At 38.4% G+C, this 22,703-nt stretch overlaps 1 protein-coding gene across 1 annotated transcript in view; it reads right to left on the bottom strand.

Moving 5' to 3' along the window:
* The window catches only part of COL5A2 (collagen type V alpha 2 chain), a 95,873-nt gene that overhangs the window by 45,358 nt on the left and 27,812 nt on the right, over nucleotides 1-22,703 (bottom strand). Inside the window, exon 2 of the mRNA XM_054277647.1 lies at nucleotides 747-971. Within this exon, the coding sequence (XP_054133622.1) occupies nucleotides 747-971 (225 nt within the window). The remainder of the gene's footprint in view (nucleotides 1-746; nucleotides 972-22,703) is intronic.

Genomic DNA, 22,703 nt, shown 5'->3' on the forward strand with positions numbered 1-22,703 from the left:
ATTACAAAAGTCTCTGCTTTTGTCTTTATCTCTACTTTGTTCAATATTAAGCTGTTCAACAGTAATTGTATCTCCTGAAGAAATTAATTATTATGCATTGAATGTAGCTCTAATAATTCAATACACAGTGTTATGTAGCTTTAATTGCAAGGTGAAAAATTGTCTTTTAGGAAAACTGAGGGGGGATTCCTTTATCTAAGTTTCTCCAGGAAGAAAAGACTTAATCCTTTAGGTATATAATACAAAATATGCAAATAGGGAGTCAGTAATACTTCATGCTTCTTTTATATCTCACAAAAGGATGTTTTCACTTTGGGAAAACATTTTACATTGACTCAGTTTACATTTATTAGAGGGTCCCTGAATTGAGCATTTGAAAGAATGCACTTATTATATATAGTTATGTTTTCAATATTTATATATCTTAATATGTTTATTATATATACTTATCTTTCAGTTTCAGATGAACCAGAAAAGGAAGCCAGAATTCAACCCCCTCAAAATGTCAAGACAGATTTCAGATCAACCTTTTAGCTGTAAAGCCATTTGGACTTATATGAGACTCATAGTCCGAAGCAAACTGTTTTGAGTTGGCTGTGGGGCAGCCCAAGAGGGATGATAACTGCCAAGTAAATGCTATTTTCAGGCTTAAATTTTCACCATAAAAACAGCTTTAGGAGCTTCAGTATCACAAAGTTCCTAGTTCTTTGGGCTGCCTCTCCTCTCAAACTAGAAAAGGCTCTTACCTATGGTGGGGTCAAAGTCCCGTGGTGTGTGGGGACACACAGGACAGCACTCTCCCGGGGGCACCTGGGGGTTCTCACACTCCAGTAGGTCCTGACACTGGATTTCATCGCAAAGAATAGCTCCATTGTCACAGACACAGATTTGGCATGGTGAGGGCTTCCAAATATCCCTGTTCAGGTACATCTGTCCATTCTGAGTGCAGGCTATTTCTTCACCATCTTCTCCTGGGACAGAGGAGAGAATATACAGCATGAATCCAACCATGAAAATCAAAGGAATGAGACTGGACAAGGAAGGAGTACATCTGGAGATGAGAAGCAGCATTACATACAGAGAAAACAACAGACCAGCATAGCTAAAGCTGATGTTAAGGACTTTTAAGAGATGCATCCTTCTTCTTTTACCACCTTATTTCTTGATCAGAAAGAAGTAAAACAGAGTCCCCAGTTTCCCCATACTATCAAAGGAACTTTGCCTCATGAGTCTTTGGATATCATTCTGCCCAGTGGGGTGTCACCTCCACCCTGAGGAGCTCCTGCCAATTCCCTGCTCTGCGTAAGTGCTGAGCACAGCACATTGCAGAGGTGGAGACAAGAACCTGTGACTGGAGACAAGAACCTGTGACTTCTGTCTGGAACAGCACAGGCTGCCTGCTCCCTGCTGGCCTACACAGCCAGATGGGACAGGGCTCAACAGACCCAGCAGCAGCTGGGGGAAAGAAAAAAGACCATCCCATTTATTGAGTGAGGTTTATTTATTGGTGTGGGGGAATACCAGAACTGAGAATCAAATCTTCCAAGCAGGACAGCCAGCCTCTGTCCAGAGGCAACAGCAGCACCCACTGCAGTGGTACTTGCAGCAGGGTCTCCAGCTGAGTAACAAGAGGCTCCTCACATGATTTATGCTCTGTTTTTATAACCCAGCTGGCCACGGCCCCACATGATTAACCTAGCACACACACAATACTGCCATGGATATATCTTAGCTACATACAAAATACCTCTTAGATATTTTAACCATATGAAAGACCATAACCATATATGAAAGACCATCCTTTGTCACTATTTTTATACAGGACCAGTATGGACTGATTATATGCCTACTCTATTTACTTATTCAAACAGTCACATTCACATTTGTACTGTTTTACCATACATAAGTCTTTGCCTTTGTTTTCTTCCTGCTTTGTAGCCAAACACACTGGGTATGTTCGGATTTTTCTAATCATGAGGTGGGTATATCTCAGTATCTTCTCCTAAAATTAAATATGTCTGAGAAAGAGTTCAAAAAAACAAGTAAAGTAGAAAGTTTTGCTTGTGTATCCAACATTTCACAGAATGCCCTAGCAGCAAGAAAGGACTTATTTGTTTTGAGAAATGAAATTTCTCAAATATGAAATATTTCATCCCCTAAAGGAGCAAGCAGCTGCAAAACCAAAGAACCATCCCCAGGCTGTCCACAGACCATGTGTCACAACTTGCAAACCAAGAATCCCAGTGCCAAGACAGTGTCTGAGTCACACACAGCAAAGCTGTCACACACAGTCCAAAAATTATTGTCCTGACCCCTGAGATGCTCCAGAGAAGACTGATCTTACGTGGGTGGGAGGTCCATCTGACCACAGAAATTCCTCCTATCCAAAATATCTTTGAAATTGGACAATCTAGTTAAAACCACTACTGAAAATTCTGAAACACGTCTAATTTCTAAGTGATACAAGACTGGCAGTAGAGTCAATTTTATACACAGGACACATCTGCCTAATCAAAGATCATACCATTGTTTGTTTTAAGCAAACCTGTTACTAGTGTAAAAATTAACAGCTCTAAGCACAAAGACAATTTCACTGTTCTATATATTTCTGTCCTAATTTAAACCAAATGTAAACAGAAAATCACAAAGTAATAAATAGGAGCAGATTTGGAATTTCAGCTTCGTGCCTCATCTCAAGCCCAGTTACTCCATCAAAGTCAAAGCTTGAAGAAAGCGAGCAGATGTGTCATTAACTGTTGCCTGCCATCACTAACAGCTTTTTAACACAAACTCAAATTGAAATTTTCACCAGGTCAGTTCCTCTTCAATTGCTTTATCACACCAACAGACTAAATGACTCAAAGAGGTGCTGTAGAAGCTCAGGAGGAAAGGTTTTCAGTGTGAAGTAAAGACATCAACTAAGTATGCTGCACAGTCCATTTATGACACTGTGAGAATCATTTTCCGAACTGCAGATCGTATTTTGGAAACCACTCTTCTCATTTCTCCCTTGTGAGCATGACATAATGCACTGTCTGACATATTTAGCCTTTTCCCCCCAGATGTCTGGCATATGGTCTATGTCTTCTTTAACATATCACCCACAGAACTCGTTGTGCTGTTCAAAAGAGCAACAGTTTGCATAAATGAAATTTCTAAGTTATTGAGCCCAAAGTCAGCATTCTGTCATAACTTCAAATAAACCACATAGCAACTGCTTTGGCAAATCAGAGCTGAGCCAGATGGTGACTAGCCTCTGCCTGGGTCCTGCTCAGTGGCTGGGAAAGAGGCAGACAAAGGCAGGGGGAAAAGTACATACCAACTTCTGAAAGCTACCAAGTCTGCTTCCCTATCAGATTGTAGATATGATGGCAATTAAAAAAAAAAAATCCAAATAAACAAGCTAAAACCAAAAGAAAAAAACCTACCACCTCGTAATAGTGTCAAAAACCACAATGATACATCTTTTGATTACATCTGGCGCTCCAAGGGGTTGTTTTCTGCTGTGACTGCATTGCACTGAAAGAGTAACCTGGAAAGGGCAGCTGTTTCAAAGCCAGCTCCTTTCACAAGAACATTTTCACATTCTATTCCCAGGCCTGAACTGCAGGCGTGTTATCCAGCTACACCCAGAGCAGCAAAGGCAGCAAAGGAAACCATTCTACCATTTCCTCTCTGCCTTGTAAATTTGCAGGTTTGTTTTAATCACAGAGACCAAGTTACAAACTCTTTATATATCACAAGTTCTTTCTACCTCTAAGCTGGAACATTAGGTGCTGAGTGGCTTGAGAAGCAGCTTTGGAAATTTTTAATGAGGCAAAATGGTCTGTTAGGCCATTAACCAATTCCTTTCTTACCAACAAAACATACATCTCTAGTTGGTATTGGACCTGACTAAAGAACTGATAGGATTCAAACCCACCAAGTCTCAAAGCAGTCTAAAAATATAAAATGCAAGGTAGGAGAGATACCCAATGATACATTTAAGGACTCATTAATCCATGGGCTTACACAACAACCAACCTTCAGAAAGAAGATTTCAATGCAAAGCACAGTACATAAAATGCAATTTTTTTCTGCTATATGTGTTGGAGTATGGTTTAACTTTAAAGATCTAATTTATCAGCAATCAAACTGTCAGTTACAGCTAATTTACCAGATCCAGCATCAGCAGCTTGGAAGTAAAATCCCATCAGGCACTGCCATACCCAGTTCGGTGTTGCCACTGAAGCTGTACTAATTACTGGGAGGGGAGGAAGGGGACAGGGGACCCAACATGCCGTCCCAGCCACTAGATGGCTGTCAATGTCCATCAGTCATCATGAGTAAGTGTCAAAGGTCCTGCACAGACCAGGTGTGTAAAACCTCCTTTGGGCTGCTTGTGCTGCTTGTCTTCATTTCAGGTACATCCCTCTCAAGGTTAATTCTCAAGCTAACAGCAGGAAAAGGATTTTAAAAGACAGCATATGAAATAATTTCAATTTTTCAGCACATCATTTAGAAAGTAACACCTGAAAATTTACTGCTGCTTCATTTGTTGTTTAAAGTTCCTTCACATTGCTGTGCCCATATTGCTTTTTCTGATGCCTGGTTGCCATCTTGCACATGGAAAAAGGAAAGTAAGGCCTGGACATGGAACCAAGCAGAACAAATAGAAAGAAAGACAGAAAGACAGAAATAAAGAGGGAAAATGACACCACAAAAATGTGCACCATAAAAAGTAGAAGCAGTGAACCACCACCACCTCAGCTGAGGTGATGGCAGGTATATGAAGGACAGGAATACATCTTTCAATGACCTACTTGAAGAAAATAAGTGGTCTGAGGAAAACCTGCATATGTGAGGGTTTTCTGCAGACATGAACAGCATTGAGTCATAGATGAAATGACAGGAAAAAGAAAAGGATTTGGCATTAAAGCAGCTCCATTTCATCACATTTTACTGGTCCTACCAAATGTGCTAATTAAAGGAATCCAGAGGCTGACAGACCTACAGTGGTAGAGAACACAGTCTAACAAAAGCAAAAAAGATGATGACTGGTACTGAAAGCAGTCTGCCAGTTTTAGGCTTTTGTCTGCCAGGAGGGGCTTCTTGATGCATAGTGTAACCAAAGTCCAATTCTTTTGCATTGTTTAACATAAAAAGACTGGAACAGAAGGGGTACAGTTATTTAATGAAAAAGGGTTGGAAATAAAACTGCACAGGGGTCTTCTCATTCTCTCTCTGTCATCCTCATGCTAGGTTTGTGAAAAGCATAGAGAAATATAAGATTACACAGATACAGTGGTTTTAAAGTTTAAAAAGCTAGAAAAGGAAAAGCTGAGTTTTGAGATATGAATTACAAAAGTTAATCCTGCTGACTCACAAAGCAGAGGTGCAGAAGTAAATCAACATGAAAGATGATACGTGCTAGCAACCATTCTGCAGATGTACTGCTGTGCACGTGTACAGACTGCCAGGACAGGGACAAGAGGAGCTTGGGCTTAATAATGTTTGACTGTCAGCCTGCTGCAACAATAATGTAGGGCTTGATCCAGATCCCATTAAATCAATGGGGAAAACCATTTACTCCAATAAGATTCATACTTCTTTTTTTTTTTCCTTTTTTTTTTTGGTAATTTTTTTTCTGAGTAGTAATCAAGTATTCTATTTTATATGACTAATATATATAATTTATAATACTAATATATATAATTACTGTGACTTTCAAATTATAATATAAACACCAATTATTCTGAAAATCAGATAGCTTTCAGGAGTGCTGACAAATGCAAAATCTATTTTGTATTTGTTGCACAGAAGCAATTCTTGTTAATAATGATTAACAGAGAGAATTCACATAAGTGCTTTACAATTACATACATGGGGATGAACCTGGAATACTTTACTAGTAAAAGACTGAATTGATGCTCAATTCTGCCAATTTTGTGCACATAAGCATTTAGGAAGAGAAAGGGGTTCCAAATTACTGCCCACCTCTCTTGCAAAAAAACTGGCTAAGAACAAATCCCTTGCATTATACTTATGGGAATGTACACAGGTACAAAGTTTAAAACACAAACCTGTAGGAAACCAGATTTCATCTGAACTTTTTCTTAGAAAAAGAGGTGGGAGAGGGTTAATCCGTCCTCCAATGTTCCTGCTTAAAAAAAATCCTAGGGGATAATTTGCAAAGCTGACAATTAATAAGCCTTTTTAAGAGCATTCCAGAGAATAAAAGGTGTTGAATGCTTTAAAGTCCAAGTGAGTTTCAACGTGATTGAGGAGGTCAGCTCTCTAGACAAGGAGCTGCAAGACTTTAGAAATAGAAAAGTTCCAGGGTATTCTCTTAAATAATATAGATAATTTTAAAATATGTATTTTCAGCTGGAAAATTACAGGCTCAACTGCTTTTTCTGTGGAGGCCACAAATGCCATTAAGTATGAATAAATACTGTGAAGCATCAAGGTGCAAGTCAGCTCCCAAGAAGATAATTAATTGCTGAAATTGCTGTGACCATCAATAAAGCCTTCCTAAAGCCATACACTGCATCTGGCCAGCTGCTTCTGCCAGGGAAGGAGCTCATCCTCAGATAGTCACCAAATCAGAAAACCCAACCTCCAAGCTCTAAACAGCAGTCCACAAACAGAAAGCAACAGCAGAACAATACACACTGACCTGGGAGAAGAAATAATGCCTCAGGTAAAGGGCTCTCTTAGTGTGACCTGGCAACTGGGTTTGTTTCTTCAAGAAAATTGTCCCTAAATAAATAAATAAATCTGTTTTCCACTCAGCATTGTGATTTCAATTTTGACTGAATGAGGGAAACTGAATAGGAAAAACTATGCTTAGGATACAGTTTACAATCTCCAAATTAATTGTAAATCAATATCTGAAGTATGCAACTGCTTCTACACTTACTTGGATGGAATCCATATTACTCTACAATTGGTTTGGTGGTCCGTATTTCCCCTTTTTCTCACTGGTTCATGAATTTATGTCTCCATCAGGGCAGAGAAGTTTTGCTTGCCTTTTTATGGATAAGTTTTGTTTCCAACACACAACAATTGAAAACAATGTTTTTATTACAAGATCCAACACATGCTGAATACAAAGGCAGAAAATACTGGAATCCCTTCCAGTGAAAAGACTTTCTCTCACCAGTCCCACAGGACTATCCAATGTTTATTACACTATTCAATTCCCTAAAAGCAAATCATATCTGCATCTTAGCCTCAGTAGTCCTGAGCTGCTGAACAAGACTCAACCCTTGTACACACTCTAGACAAAGCAGGAAACTTTGCAGAAGCAAACTTGCTCCAAGTTTAGTCAGACTGGTCCTTTCCTTTTGGTTATCCCTGTCTTGGACGTGTCTATTTCAAAAGCACTCAGTTAAACTAACTCGTTAGTTATCCCATGAACAAGGTTAGATGTAAACATGTTTAACTTTGTTTTTCTCTGCTTTTACTTCAGTTCACAAGTAGGCTGGCTGGACACATTGGGTGCCTGCAGGAGAATTGGGTGAAGGAGGGAGCTGAAGTGCCTGATATGCCAGCAGTGCTTATACAAATACTCTCGGATGACCACATTCAAGCCTCCAGCATACAGTGGGAAATAAAATTACTTCCAAATGTCCAAGGCTGCACAGAGACTGTCATGGAGAGGCATTCAGGGCATGCCTGAGAAAACACTACTGCAGATTTCAGCAGCTGGAGCAAATCAGTCAAAAGGCAAAGTTGGTAGCAGGGTCCCTGGTAGAGACCACTGGAGCCCACACGGCCACAAACGCCCTGCTTGGACTTTGTCATGCAAGGTGGTTAAAGTCAGTTCAGCTACTGCTGACTCAGTGTGGAAAAAGCCTAAACAAAGTGCTTATCATGGGCAGTTATTCTGTTTATTATCTCAAAAGAAGCTTGAGGCAACAGAGATCATTCCATTTTATAAGCAAAATGTTGGAGCACATTCTTGACTAAGGGATGACATTTTTAAGAGGAATCACTTCATTTGCATGAAGACAGGCTGGTCCCAGAGAAACATCAGATTCTTTTGGTGGGGAGCTCACAAAAAGAACACACAGCAAACACGTTTCAGGCAGGGGAGGCAGGGCCTGGGCTTGGCACTGTTGAACACGCACAGGTTCAGCAATGCAGGGATTGTCTTTAAAACTAAAACAAAACTAAACCTGCAAATTAGCACATTTCCCAAAATGTAAGAGGTTGAAACCTTCTGAAAGCAAACACACCCCAACAGTGGAAATCCTGCCCAACTTGCTGCTTCTGGAAATTTAAACAAATGTGATCAGGACATAATGAACTGCACATAATATTTCTAAACTTAAGTCAAAAATAGCAAGATTACAGTAAAAATGTAATATTATTCTACAGTCTATTTTGGCTCCCTTTCTGGAATCCATAAATGCTAGATTTTTATCTTTCCAAAAGCCAGACTTGGACTGCTGTGATTTAGTAAAAATAATGCATTTTGGCCGTGAAGAAAATTCTCTCAGCTACTTCCTGTGCCATTATCAGTAAGACACAATTTCCATTCACAGCCCATTTGGAATCCTGTAGTAAATCTAGGGATAATTCACAAGAAGCCACCCTAGCTGTCCAGTCAGCCAGAAACCTATGGCCTGAGGAACAAGCCATGCAGGGTAAGGTTGCACTGTGTCAGCCAGGTTCTGAAATAACCATCTCTTGGTGTTCCCAGCACTGATAACTGGAATGTCACCATGATCTAGCCACCAGCTGGACTCAGAATTGCCAGCCATTACTCGGTGAATTCAGAAGTCCCACCAGTTTATCATTCACCTTGTTATCCACCTGTTCAGTACCATACTCAGTACTTCTCCAATTTGTCTATAGATGCTATGGGAGATGGTGTCAGAAGTGTTGCTGAACCAAAAGTAAACAGTGGCTTCACTTGTACACCAAGCCAGTCATCTCATAGAAGGCAATGAGATTTAATCAGTTCAATAGAAAGGGGAAAATACATTAAATAAATAGCCCCTAGCTTTGTCTGCTCCTCTCTGTACCCATCTATTCAAAATCTTACAAGTTCCCCTGTTCCAGTTTCACATATGTTCTAACACACAGAATCTAACTGGTAAAAGAGCAATGAACTGCAAAATAACAGGTTTGCCTTCCTTGTTTTGGAGGATTTAGCTCTTTTGAAGTCACACAAAATGCATATGGATGTCTTTTCTTATTATATCTAAGAGAAACACTTGCTGCTGCCCAAACACCCTAATTCTTTGAAGCCATACACATCAAAGTTCAATAGCAACCTATCATTACACCCTGCCTTTTCCACAAAGCTATTCTACATTGTGGTTTGCAGAATGGACTCCTGTAATCCCCTAAATGCATCCTTGCTGGCTAATATCACCCTCTTTTTCAACTAAAAATAAAGATTTGTAATTAGCAAGAAAACTCAGTTCCATAATTAAAAATCCTTGCATTCCAAAAGGCTCAGAATTTCAAACTGGAGTGAAAACTACCCAGTGTCTGGGTGGAGTAGGAAGGTATTGCTGGAAAGCTGTACTCATAATATGCTGTTTGTACAGCAAAGCCATTCATTTGCTGAAATTCTGGGCCTCTAAGAAAGTAAAAAAGAAGAATGGTAAGCAAAAAATCTGCAAAAATTTCAAGAACAAAGCCTCTTGTTTCTTTTCTGCCACCATTACCTTTACCACAGTTCAGACAGCTCAGTCAGCAACTTCTGGCTCCAAGCTGAGATGGAACAGACTTCGGCAGCCCTCAGGGCACCATGGCTGCTTTCTGCACAGCATCAGGGAGGAAGGGTCTAAAGGAGCACCCTAGTTTTCAAGTGTAATCCTGAAGATAATCACACCCATGTGCATGAGGAAGAGACAGGGATTTGGATGTGTCTCATGCCCAAGAGAGAGTTAAACTTATTTATTACTTACAGATATAGCACCAATAAGCAGTTTGCTCCTTTCAGTGTGTAAAAGGAACAATGTTAGTAACAAGTGAGTTGGGCTCAGCTTATTTCAATAAAGGTTTGGGATAAAAAAAACTTAAGACTGAATATAAAAGCAAGACAATTAGCATTGCCCAGGAATTTTTCTACAATGTGGGTTATGCGGTTTTTGAGGGTATTTTTTGTTGGAGATCATTTCATTATTGAAATAACAAGGACAGTCCTTTTATTAGCTACATAACTTGAAAACCTTTTCTTTCATTCTAGGGATGTTTGAAATCACCTATTTCAGTCAAAAAAACCCCACTGGGATTTGCTAGAAGGAACCTCACACCAATAAAAGCCTTGTAAAAAAAAAAAATCTAAGTCAAGCCACGGAAAAATGTTTTCACTGACCTGACCCAATTCCATCTTTTTCATCATTTCTGAGTCATGAGACCTTTTCAAGGTTGCCCCAGCTCATCCAGGCTGGCAAGGGAAAACTCAGTTATTTAAGAGCAGTTTCCCCTCTAGCACAGGCTGGTGATTGTACAATGCAACAAGGATGCTTCAAGTAGACTCATATTTGCACCAACGTACTTTAAATCCCACTGGAAGAAGAACAGAGCTAGGTCAGGTGAACAACATCCTCATTCCATTTTCAGAATGCTGCACAATTTCATTACACTTAAGAAAGAATTTTAGGCAAAATCTGCTTTCTTTTTTTGCCTTGATGTAACAGTGGAAAATGGCAACATTAACTTTGTAAGAAAAATCCCATGAAAGAAGAATTACAGGTATCTTTGCCGCCATAGAGAAGACGCTATGTTACAGTATGACGCACTGGATAATATTACATATTTTTATTTCCATTTAATTTTTAACTTGTCTTTGGTACTGTCCCAATTCTTGATCCATACAAATGTTTTAAAAAAGAAAAAAAAAGAAAATAAAAAGGTCAGCAAAAAGACACACTATCCACCCTGTCATTTAGATGCATAGCAGTGATAAATGGATACATACCAGCCATTACTTAGCTCTGCTGCAGGATTATGGTTTCTGGGACAGAGGAAATGAAAGGCTTTTCTGCAGGCTCTCCTGCTCCTAACCATTGGACATCCTTCCATACTTCAGGGAGAAAGCATTATGAACTTTGTCAGGCAAATAATCCATACTAAAAAGTTTGGAATGAATTAAAATTCAAGTAGGGATGCCTAGTTTAAAACAAACCAGCCGTCATCACCTCCAGCTACTGTTCGCTTTGAACTTAATCTATTTAATATTTCCCTTACTTCCTCCTTTCAAAACTACTTTATCATTTTTCAGATCTTTTTAATTTTACCCTACTATTGTTTCTTTGATATGAGCCTTTAAAAGCCCAAGGAGGCAGCATCCAAGTTACAATAACATTTTTTTTCCAAAGCAAAGCACTCTGAATTCTGATATCTTGTTGCACTATTTAACTCCTAAAGCAGAGCTAGGATCTGAAATTAGGTTGATGTAAATGCATAAAATACAAAAGAGAAAATAAAGCATTTCTATAAAAGAATGGAAACCTGTGTGGGGTTGAGAGAAGCATCTGTGTTTAAGGGATGCAACTCCAGCATTAGGCTAAAGATACCTTCTAGGGAATCCAGGGTATGTGGGCACTCTAATGTGACTACACCCCATTGCTGGTATCAAAACTTGGCCTTCACTGCACTCAGTAACCAGTATAATCCACACAGGGAACCCTGACATAAAGCTGGGCTCTAACATGACCAAACACTGGGCTCTGAAGTGGAAATCACCAGCTGGAAGCCAGGAATGCTGCATAATACCTTTGACTCCGTCTAACAGTGGAATTGTCTTAGTTTAGCCATCTCCAAACTTACATGATAGTAAGTAAAACAAATATTTACTTTTTCCTTAGGGAAGAGGTTTCAAGAAAGAATTTGGCAGAAAGCCAGCTGAAAACCAGCTTTTTTTTTTTTTTGCTTAAGTCTTCAGTGCTATTAAATGATAAACCTTTGAGGACAGAGCCAATGGCATCAAAAGACACTTATTAAGTCAGTGGGCTTTAAATCCATGTAAAGCATCATTGTGTTACATTTAGAGGCACAAGATGCATCTCATCAATTCCTTATGAACACCTTTTGGCATAGTTTGCTTTTTCCTTCTCTCTAATGCAGGAGATCATTAGAAGTGATTATCTGTGGTAAAGGAAATGCATCTCAAATTGCATCTTTCACGCAGCATTTAAGACTGCAATACAAACAACAAATAACAACAGCCCAATCACTTGTTTGAACCTTACACTTCAGGACTTTCATAAACAACATAAAGGTCCTCTTTAAGGCCCTGTGGGCTCTGTTTGCACAAGGAATTATTGCTGGCTTTGCATTAAAACAATATACTGTGATTGAAACAGCAGTTTGGCATACAAACATAATGCAAGTCCCTTCACCAAATCTCTGCAATATTTTTCAAATCACTCCCTGGGGAAGTTCAAATAATGTTTTGCTTGGTTCAGATAAACTCCAGCTTATCACAAGCTCATCAGAGTCTTCAGAGGTCTTATTTTTCCTCAAAAAGTACCCTCATTTCCTATAGTTTTAGGTTCCTACATATTTTCATTTTTTGAACCACAAAACCCTTCCACTTCAACTTTTCCATTCAAGCCTCAAATTCTTTCTTTGAAACCTTTTCCCTAAGGAAAACCCATATATTTGCCTTACTTCAGCACCTCACACATCTGAGTGTTACACCAAGAAGGCACTTTAACATTACAATTTCCCATTCATGAGCTGCTAAACAAGACTTTTTAGGTATTGATAATTCTGAAGCAAGAAGTAAACCGCAACACCTTAAATAGACAATCATTTGACTGCCTTTTACTGTGAATTTAGAAATATTAATTCAGTTCTGCAAAGCCCAGAGGTAATAGTAAAGACCAATGCATGTTATCATCATAGGACAGAAGTGAGACCATTATCTTGGTTCTTCAAAGTCTGTAAGATATTTATGTTCAAGCCCTTTAAGAGGAGACTTTATTGCCTGGGTCACTACTTGCATTTTATTATAAAGCAACACTGGAACATCTCTGCAAATTAATGTGTTTTCTTCTACCTGGTACTGCAATTCAATTAATCTGTCAGGGATGTTATACTTCAGACTTACCAGAGCTTTTAAAACAAATCTGATCTTTTAGCTCCTTTAGAACTTTATAATCACCAAGGGTACCACCAGAGCTATTCATTTTTCTTGAAGAAAAAGACTGGAAATATGTTGCATTCATAGCTAATATGAAGAGCCAGCTTTGAGAAATCTGTAGCTGCTCCAGTTAACGACAGCCAAAGATTTTGACTTTCACTCCCTTGCACGGGAGCTGTTTTTCACATAGATACCTACCTATTGGACAATTCCCAAAGGATTAGAAATAGCTGGCATCTCTCCATAAAGAGGATTGTGACAATCTCCAGAACACAGTGTCCTATTGCTAGATTTATTTACACTAGTGAAGAAATGCAATATTGCCAGTGCCCTGCCTCACTAACTCCTTCTCCACTGGTGGTCTGGGCTAACACAGCCTCATGCAGCCACTGCTAACAATCTTTTCTGCAAATCAGGCTAAACATGTCATCACAATATTATATTATCACTAATCCTACAAGGTTGGTAGGCTTGGAATCAAATTCATTAAAGGATTGTTATAATCAAATTTTCTCAAATAAAATGCACTGCAGGGCTTAAGTGAAAATTTCAGCCCACTAAAGATGCACACCAGTGCTCAAGACAAAGTATTCTGAGAAAGGAGTGTCCCACACTGGAGCTACAACACATGAGAGAGAGACAACTGATCTGCACCAACACTGAGGCAAGATATGAGCAAGGAGCCAGATTGTATCGTACGTGCAGTGAGACGGAGCTCTGCATCTCATCCCAGAACTGCCTCACCTGTGTGCTGCACCCAGACCTCCCAAGCACACAATGAACAGCCAGTACTCCAAAACAGCTTTCACCAGCCCTCAGGTGCAAGGTAACTTCAGCCTGAAGGAGAGCAGTGATGGAAATGCGACATGCTGACACACCAAAGAACATCTCCTTGGGAGAGGGCTTTCTGCCTGGCTCCTTTCAAAACTTCATGTGAGAGCTCAGGCTTTCAGCAATGTTGCAACACATAGGAGATGAATGTTATGAAACAAATTGATACTCACAGACCACCCAGAAGCAGCAGGCCTTCAGCACTGAGTTAGTACCATCATATGAATTAATTCTTCTTTACTTCTATTCACCAGGGCTTTATTCAATGTTTACAGTAAAGTCCTTCAAAGCCTGTGCTCTCCTAACCTCCACCTGTTGTCATGAATGTTACTTTCACTCAGGGTAAAACAACAGACAGAACTGCATTAAGTGAGCAAAACAGAAGACCAGACAAATTCTCACAGACTAAATACACAGAATTTGTGTGAAGAGCTAGAGTTGCACTGAGGTTAATGGATCAACATTCTCATTGACACACACTGTTTACCACTGCCCTTCAGCACAGTCACCTGTGCATCAGTTTTTAAACAATAAATTGCAGCAATTTTAAAAGCCACAGAATAAGACACATGACTAAGTGTGGTCCTCCATGCTGTATCCCTGAAGAACTACCAAAACAGATGAACTGGGAGAACATAAAAGGAATATGGCTTTTTGCCTCTGCAATAAAATAAACACACATAAATCAGTATCAAAAGGGAAAACCATCCTTCATAAAGCTCATCCTTATCATGTCCATAACTGCACCCCTTTATATTAAAGGGAGCAAAATATTTTTGTAGTGATAAGTTTGACAAGAAAAGATAATAAGCACCTTATTGGAAACAGATGGTTTGCATTGCTATGCTATAGATAAAGTTGTGTCAGCATTTCCATAAAAGGCCTCCCTGTTTCCAGCAGTTTCCAGCTGGCAGGCAACATTTCTACCTCAAGGAGCAAGATAAAATCACAGGAATAACCTGGAAAAACCGGGGGAAGAGTAATCCTTGAGCTAGTACTGGAAAAGAGAGAGGGGAGGTGTTTTGGGGGCAGCCTGGGAGAGGATGTGAGGGTATCCCAGCAGTTTTCTGACAGAAAGGAGTGGCTGGGCAGGGCTGTACCTCAACCAGCTGGGGGGGCTGTTCAGGCACTGCTGCAGTGACCTCACTGACACAGAGCCCAAACCCACAGCATCCCTGTCCTGTCCAAGATGCACTGGACACTATGCTATCTGTGCCCAGAGGTGCAGATACTATATTTATATTTTAAGAATTGTCCGCAATCAAGGATAAGACCTGTTAGAAACCAAAAATAACACAGATAAGACAGCTATTTGGGTTAGTCCTAAAAAAAAATTCCAGTAAAAATCTCTGTCTAATGGATGAGCCAGCACAGATTTCATTACTGCTGAAACAAAACCCAAGTTAACAAGTCACACTCAGATATATTTTGGAAAATATTAGTTCAGCTTTGTCCTTCCCAAAAGCATTGATTGCTTTGATCTAGAACTGATGATTACCCAGGATAATGTAATGTATTTTCACTAACTTTATCTATTGAAAATCAATGATTTTGAAGACATAAGAAAAAATAAATCTAACAATGTGCCTCTTACTGTGTTCTAGATCCAACCCAGAATTAAATGTTATAGTTTATACCCCCTTAATTTAACAATTACAAAAATGCTTTTTAGCTTCAATAAATTTGGATCAGGCTCCTCTTTGTACATTTACAATTCACATTGACTAGCTCTCTGCTCTTCTGCTAGAAATTTTGGAGTATTTGAATTTCCTCCTATATTTGGATCACAAACCCTTTCTTGACAAGGAATATGCTCACTGCTTGACAGGAAAATTTTTGACAGGGTTTATTTGTGGTTGGCGGGCTTTTTTGGTTTTCTTACTCTTGTAGAAGGCACTGGAAATGAATAATAAACACTGTCAACATGACAGATTAAATTTGTATCAGATGCCATGAGCTATTGCAGTTACTCTCATATGTAAACCATGAAAATGTACAAAGTGCAACAAAGGTTGCACCCACCTAAAGCTAGGTATTAACTTTATACAGATATATAAATATTAAATTATATATTATGCAAATTACATGCATTGGAGTTTTGATAGAGAAATTCCCCCAAGAGGCAATTTTCAGAAAACTGAAGACTTGTTTTTTGGGTTCGGCTGGGGATTTTTTTGAAAAAAATTTGAGTGAATGACCTATGTAGCTGAGTATTGAGCTCTGTGACATTTCAGCAGGGGTGTAGCCTCCTCTGCAGTTCTGAATCCATAAATGCAAACACAAGAAATTGATATAAATTTGTGTTTGCTTTGGGGTGCGTGGAGAATCTTCCCTGTGGAGGTACTGTAGAACAAACAGGGAGAAGCTTACTTTCAAGATCAGAAACACCCCACTGTGCACACCTGATAAACCTGATATTGCATAGAAATCACTCTGATTTGGTCTTAGAAACCAAATTAGAAATCAATTTAGAAATCTAGTCATTTATATTATGCCAAAAACATAAACTTCTTTTGGTACTATGAAGTACACCTTCATTTTTGTAAATTATCCAGTCATATGTTAGAAGATTATTACTTGACAGAGCTGCATCAAAAAGGTTCTGGGATGCAAAATATCCTTTCAGTGTACTAGAAGAACAATGCACGTTAAATACTCCCAAATTCCACGTTTGGCTGCAGCACTTTAACAAAGTTACAAATACATTGTGTTTGAAGCAAACCTCACTCTGAGGCATTCCTTGGATATCAACACTTGAAGAATATAAACAGCCTTGCTGTTTCAGGGCCCCTTATACTCTTGATATTAAGCAGAGCAGTGTCGTTGACACTCCATACAGTCTATAAATCAAATATAAAAACTTACAAAAGCATGTAGCTCACAGGCTGCTTGTTGCACTTCATAAAATCTTGCCAACAAATCAGAAAGGTGACTGCTGAGTGAGATACAGTTGTGGCATTAATAAAGGACTAATCATAAATAAGAAATGTCCATTCTAAGAAATAACCTCGGCTAGCTGCTGAGTGTCCGGCCATTGAAACAGGATAAAAGTCTTAGTATTCTTTAGGTTTGAATGCAAAACTCAGAAATACCTGCACTTGTTAGTTTCTATTCTATCATCAGAAAATACACAATCTCTATATATAAAACAAGATATCATTTGCAACAAGATATCATATGCAAACATAATAATGTTTGCAAATGATCAAACTGAAATTATTACACCATAAAAATAATTCTTAGACACCACCATTTATTGATTTTATTATATAACCTGTCAAATGAATTGAAAGCTTTGGTTTGGTATAGATCACCTCTGTACGCTCTCAGGTACATCTGCAGAAACCACATTCTCCATAATGACTACACAGCACTTAGTAATTACATTTTTACATTTCAAGATCTGATTCAAACAATATTTCAATTTATGCTGCTAATCTAATATTTTCTTAACTATTATGTTAGTAGGCCAGTCACTGCTCATTTTTAAAGAAATAATATTAGATATGCAATTAGAGCTAAGCATACCAATTGGATTTTGAACATAATAAATTATTTCTCTCAAAAATAATTTAAATTCTGCATAATTTCTTAGTGTGTTTTCTTATTATCCATAATGTAATTTACTTGAGACTTGTGCCTCATCACACTTGGTTTGGCAGCAGTTCCAGGACTCTTATAACTGGAAAGGAAGTTATTTGTACTAGAGCTGATCTCTGAGGCCCTTCCAGAAATCCAGGTAAATATCACTGAAGCCCAAGCACTAAATCTCACTATAAGAGGCAGTGCAACCTCCCAAGTTATAATGGCACCCAGGATCCCTGGCCACTATTAGAGAATAACCAAATTGTAGTCAGCCTTTTAAAAACTCCCAAACAATCATAGGACAAAATTTCAACTCAATGTGAATATTGATTTAATGTAAAAATTTCAAACTCTAACAGAAATCACTGCTGAGCTTTAGCACTGAAGCACTAAAGAATAATAAAGATTCTGTCTTGTTAGGAAATGAGAGTGGGGATACCAGACAAGACTCTTTAGTCTGCATCTCTGAGACCCCAAGACTTCCAGACATGACATTGGATCACACGAGACATACTAGACCACACTGGCATTGTCCAGAAGCACAGATGGGAACCAAGTGTCCCCAAGAATCTCCCTGAGAGACCACATTCTCCAGCTAGATAGGTGAGGAGCCACCAAAAAAATAAAAGGTACCTTTAACAGTTCTGCAAGAACTAGGATAATGAGGCACACTGCATTTTTCAATAGTGATGAAATCAATAAAAACAAAGAATGATGAGCTTGAGGGTAAAGTAGTGAGAGGGAATGAAGTATGAGATAAAAGGGTCAGACAATGGATGGTCTAACAATTACTTTCACCTCCAAATGCAAGAACCCAGTTAATAATCTTTCAGAAATTTAACAAAGTGCTACAGAAATTTCTGTATTTATATTTGGACAACATGATTTATTTTTACTCCAAACTATATAATTTTATAGGATCCTTTATTGTTGCTATGGAATAAGTAGTTCACTCAAATACTTAGGAAGAATTATTCTTTAAATATTGGAGAAAAGTTCTGGGATGAATCCCATGGCTTACAGATGAACATCATACTGTGATTTGATGGTCATATAGTGAACATCACTTCATAGTGGTGAAATTCCATCTTCAGCATGGACTGACCACTTATGCTTAAAAATAGTAAATACACAAGGACCCCCAACCTTTTGTATTCACTGTGTGTGTATATATATATTTTTTAATCTACATTATCTATATTATATTAACATCTATAGAACTGAGCAATGTTTGTTCTATGTTTGCCTTCTGAAACTCCAGTTCCAACCTGAAGTCACAATACATGGCGCAGACACTAAGCAGTTATTCAAACAGCACGAGGTTCAGCCTTAACACATCTGTGTTATAATGCTCCTTTCAATGCTAGGAACTTTCCCATCTCCACAAATAAGAAATTACTTTAGCCAAAGATGCCACCACAGGTATTAAAAGACGGAAGCAAACTTCCTCACTTAATCACAATGATCTGTGAGAATACATGGTCCAGGATTTTAAATCCAGGTTAAGGTTTGTGGATGTTGAAAAGAGTCATTCCTGAGCATTTTCATAACCAGTGATTTCTACAAATTTCTTAGCACACAGGGCAACATGGGATACCCAACCTGAGCCTAATTTGCAGTGCCTAACAAAGCAGCCCTAAGTGATAAATTCCATCTCCTGCTGAGTCAATTAGAGAGCAGCAGGAGGGTATTTAAGATCTGTGGAGGAGATCTTACCTGCCCAGGCAGATGTAGTTTCTCCATGGACATCTCCAAACACACCTGCACTCTGCTTGCAGGGTGAGCTCTAGCCTGGAGCAGTTCCAGCACAAATCCCAGAGCAAGGCTGGAATGGCACAGAGCCAGCAGGATGCTGAGCCCCAGACTGCAGCAAGCCAGCAGCTCCTCTGGGAGCTGCCTGGATACTCAGGCCAATGGAACAGCTTGGAGAGTCAGCATACTAAGCTTTATGAAATAATTAGCCTCTAATCACCAAATCAGACTGGCTACTTTTTTCCCTACCAGAAATGCTTATTGCCACTTTGGTATGGAAAAGCTTTCATACATGTAAACTGGGTATTTTCAACAAAACTGCCATTTTTTAGATTGTCAGCATATGCTCTGCAGGATGCTTTCATCTCAACAGTATGAGTCAATAAAACTGAAATGCTGACATCTACTTCCATAAAATGCAGAAACAAAGACATTGACCTGTGGCTATGAAGACCCACTGGGAATGTCAGATCTCACAAAACAGTCCAAAAACAACTTGACAAGAATGAGAGGCAACCAATGACTTCTTCAATATACCAAGCAAGGCATATTGTCCTCTGAAATTGATGCGCCATTGCCTGTGCTGCAATAATAGACAAGTCCCTTTTTAAATCAAACCCTAAAATCTGCCCTAATTATCCTTCAATGAATCTCATTCTTCATGAAAATCTGTTCTAAAAACTTTAAAACTGATTCTTCTAACAAAGCATTTCTGAAAAGCAACTAGACTTAAACTAGTTTAAACTACCATAATTATGTTTGTTTAAGGTAAGATTAACTCAACACCTTCAGACTTCTATTCAATTATTACAGATGTATTTCTTGGCTCTCAGATCCCAAGTGGTTCAAAACCGCCTGTACAGCAATTCTTTCATTTTCCTTCAGTGGATGACTAGTAAACCTCTGATCAATACTTTCAATAAGCATTTTCACATAAATTTCCGTCCTCACAGAAAGCTTGCCAAACCCAAGAGACAAAAGAGCTTCTGTGCAACATTTTATATCTATTTTTATGCCACAGGAGATCATTTTTCTAGGCTGAAAGTGGTAGTTTCCTGCCAGATCCACCCACTCATTCTGTAGCTTCTCATGGTGAACACTTCAAAATACCCAGAGGAGGAACTCTGGTTTAAAACAGATCAAACTTTATCTTAAAAAAAATTGATCAAAGTTTTGCAACCTGAAGCTCCAGTACACATCAATCTTCTGCATCAGCTCTTCACCCTAACACACATGAAAATTTCCCTCTACAGACCATTACTGATGTTCAGTCTTTGATTTTCAATTTTTAGTCCATTTTCCTTGATCTCTCTGTAAATTTAGATTGCTTCAGTTGCCCCATCATTAAGTGTAATAAATATATCTAGAAAAATTCTACTACCATTAACAAATTATTTAGAATAAAATTTAAGAAGTTGACTACATCAAATAAAAACTACCCTTTTCTTGTGCGTGCGTGTGTGTGTGCGTGCGTGTGTGTGTGTGTGTGTAGGAGCTTGAAATAACACTTTGAAAACACATAAGCAACTTTTATGTTATAGGAATCCCTCCACAGAAGTTACCCATAACTTAGGGTCAAAAAGGAGGCAGCACATATCAGCTTTTTTTTTGTACTGCAAATAGGTGGTGAGGGCTTAAAATTTAAATGCATTCCTCAAATTTTCTCTGTCTACAGCACATAGCATATTTTAAATTATTTACTCAATTTATTTGCAATCTTCATGTCTGTTGTAAGCATAATGAATACATGCTGAGATATCCAACAACAACAAACCAATCATCACTTGCCAGAACAACTTCAAAGCTCTGAGACATGTAGTGAAAATCAAAACGATGCTGCAGGAACTTATTTTTCAGACTCTTCTATTTAGAGCTTACTAGCAGCTCTGCCTTTTAAGGGTTCTGTCTCATATGGTGAGGAGAAATGCGTCCTGCTGCTATTTACTTATCTTCTGGCACTGGCTGCTAATCACAGCCAGGCTGTGATTCTGGTATTTCATCCCTAGGACTCCAGTCAATTCTACTTCAGAGAACAGGAGAATCGAACCTACTGCACCCCTTTCCATTGCTGGATGGTCTGGAAAGCTGAAGCAGCTGAATCAGATACACCCCTGCACCTAACAAGCATATTGCTCAAGATCTATTTTATTTGTTAGGAAGTGGCCTCAACTGTTTTTAAAAAGTACTTTCATACATCTGTCAATAATGGTAAACAACATAAAGTAACACAAGATTTCTTCTTCTCTTCCTATTTTAAGCTAAACCAAGAATTATCTCACATTTACAAAGAAATTCTTAAAATATGGATTTGAGTCTAAACCAGAATTTTTTAACAACCCAAAATAATAATTTCTGTAGGCAAGACAAAATCTAAAATTACTGACACAGTGGATTATTTAACTGTTTACCAAAAGATACATACACAGCAGGATGTGCAGAATCTCTTCTACAAACTTTTTCACTTGAAGTACCACCATGCAACAAGGTTACAATGTACATTGCTGTCCTCAGGTGAAGGTTCTGTTCAGGAGTTTGTGATTTCAAGGAATGTGAGCCAGTGTTTTTCTTTCTCTTTCCATGACTTAAAATCCATCAAAAAATTTTTCTCCATGACTTATGCATTACATTATTTTATAATATCCTGCTCTGTGCAGGATAGCATATATAATAAATGGAAAACAGACACGATCACTCTGGGATTTCATTCATTCTGAATTTTTTATGGATTTATATGCATTAAATTTCCTTCTGTCTTTCAAACAGGCCAGTCTGGAAATGTACCAGATTCAACTTACTGTATTTAACAGACATTTTGTTCATGTTCTGACCAGTTTAAAAAAGTGACACCATAATAATATAGGAGACCAGGACCAAATCAGGATGGTAGGGCTCTATTTTTAAAAAATTCAAACTAATTTGAGAGAAGGCATCAATATATTTGTATTAGGAATATATTATATTATCGTAAATAATTCTTTTATCCTAACTATTTTGCATTTATCCAAGTGTAGCAATACAACGAGGCATCAAAGACAGAAAACTTCCTGACAGGAAAGACAACAAAAGTGGATTGGGGGGGATTCCTGGAAAAGATTTCTTTTCCCCTGTGCTTGGATGGTGCTGCTATCATGGCCACCAATTCCTAGCAATACTCAAGCCAAAACATTTCTTAATACAGTCAAGCAAATGTCTTTCCAATCACTTTTCCATTGCAACTTTTACAGTCTTATAAATGTGTCTACCAAACTTAAATTTACAAAATCATTCATATAGCTCTGTGAGCTACAAGCAAATACAACTGTTTCCTTATCAAACCCAGAGCATATTAAATATACATATGAAACAGGAAAAATACATTTAAATCCAAATTATTTAAATAGTTCCTTAAATATATTTTGAAATGGATTTCATGTATCCACTATTAATGTACAGAGGTCTCCTA

This window comes from Melozone crissalis, unplaced genomic scaffold (genome assembly GCF_028551555.1).
Source record: "Melozone crissalis strain CALT ecotype California unplaced genomic scaffold, PUWL_Pcris_2 ptg000023l_1, whole genome shotgun sequence".
Lineage (NCBI taxonomy): Eukaryota > Metazoa > Chordata > Aves > Passeriformes > Passerellidae > Melozone > Melozone crissalis.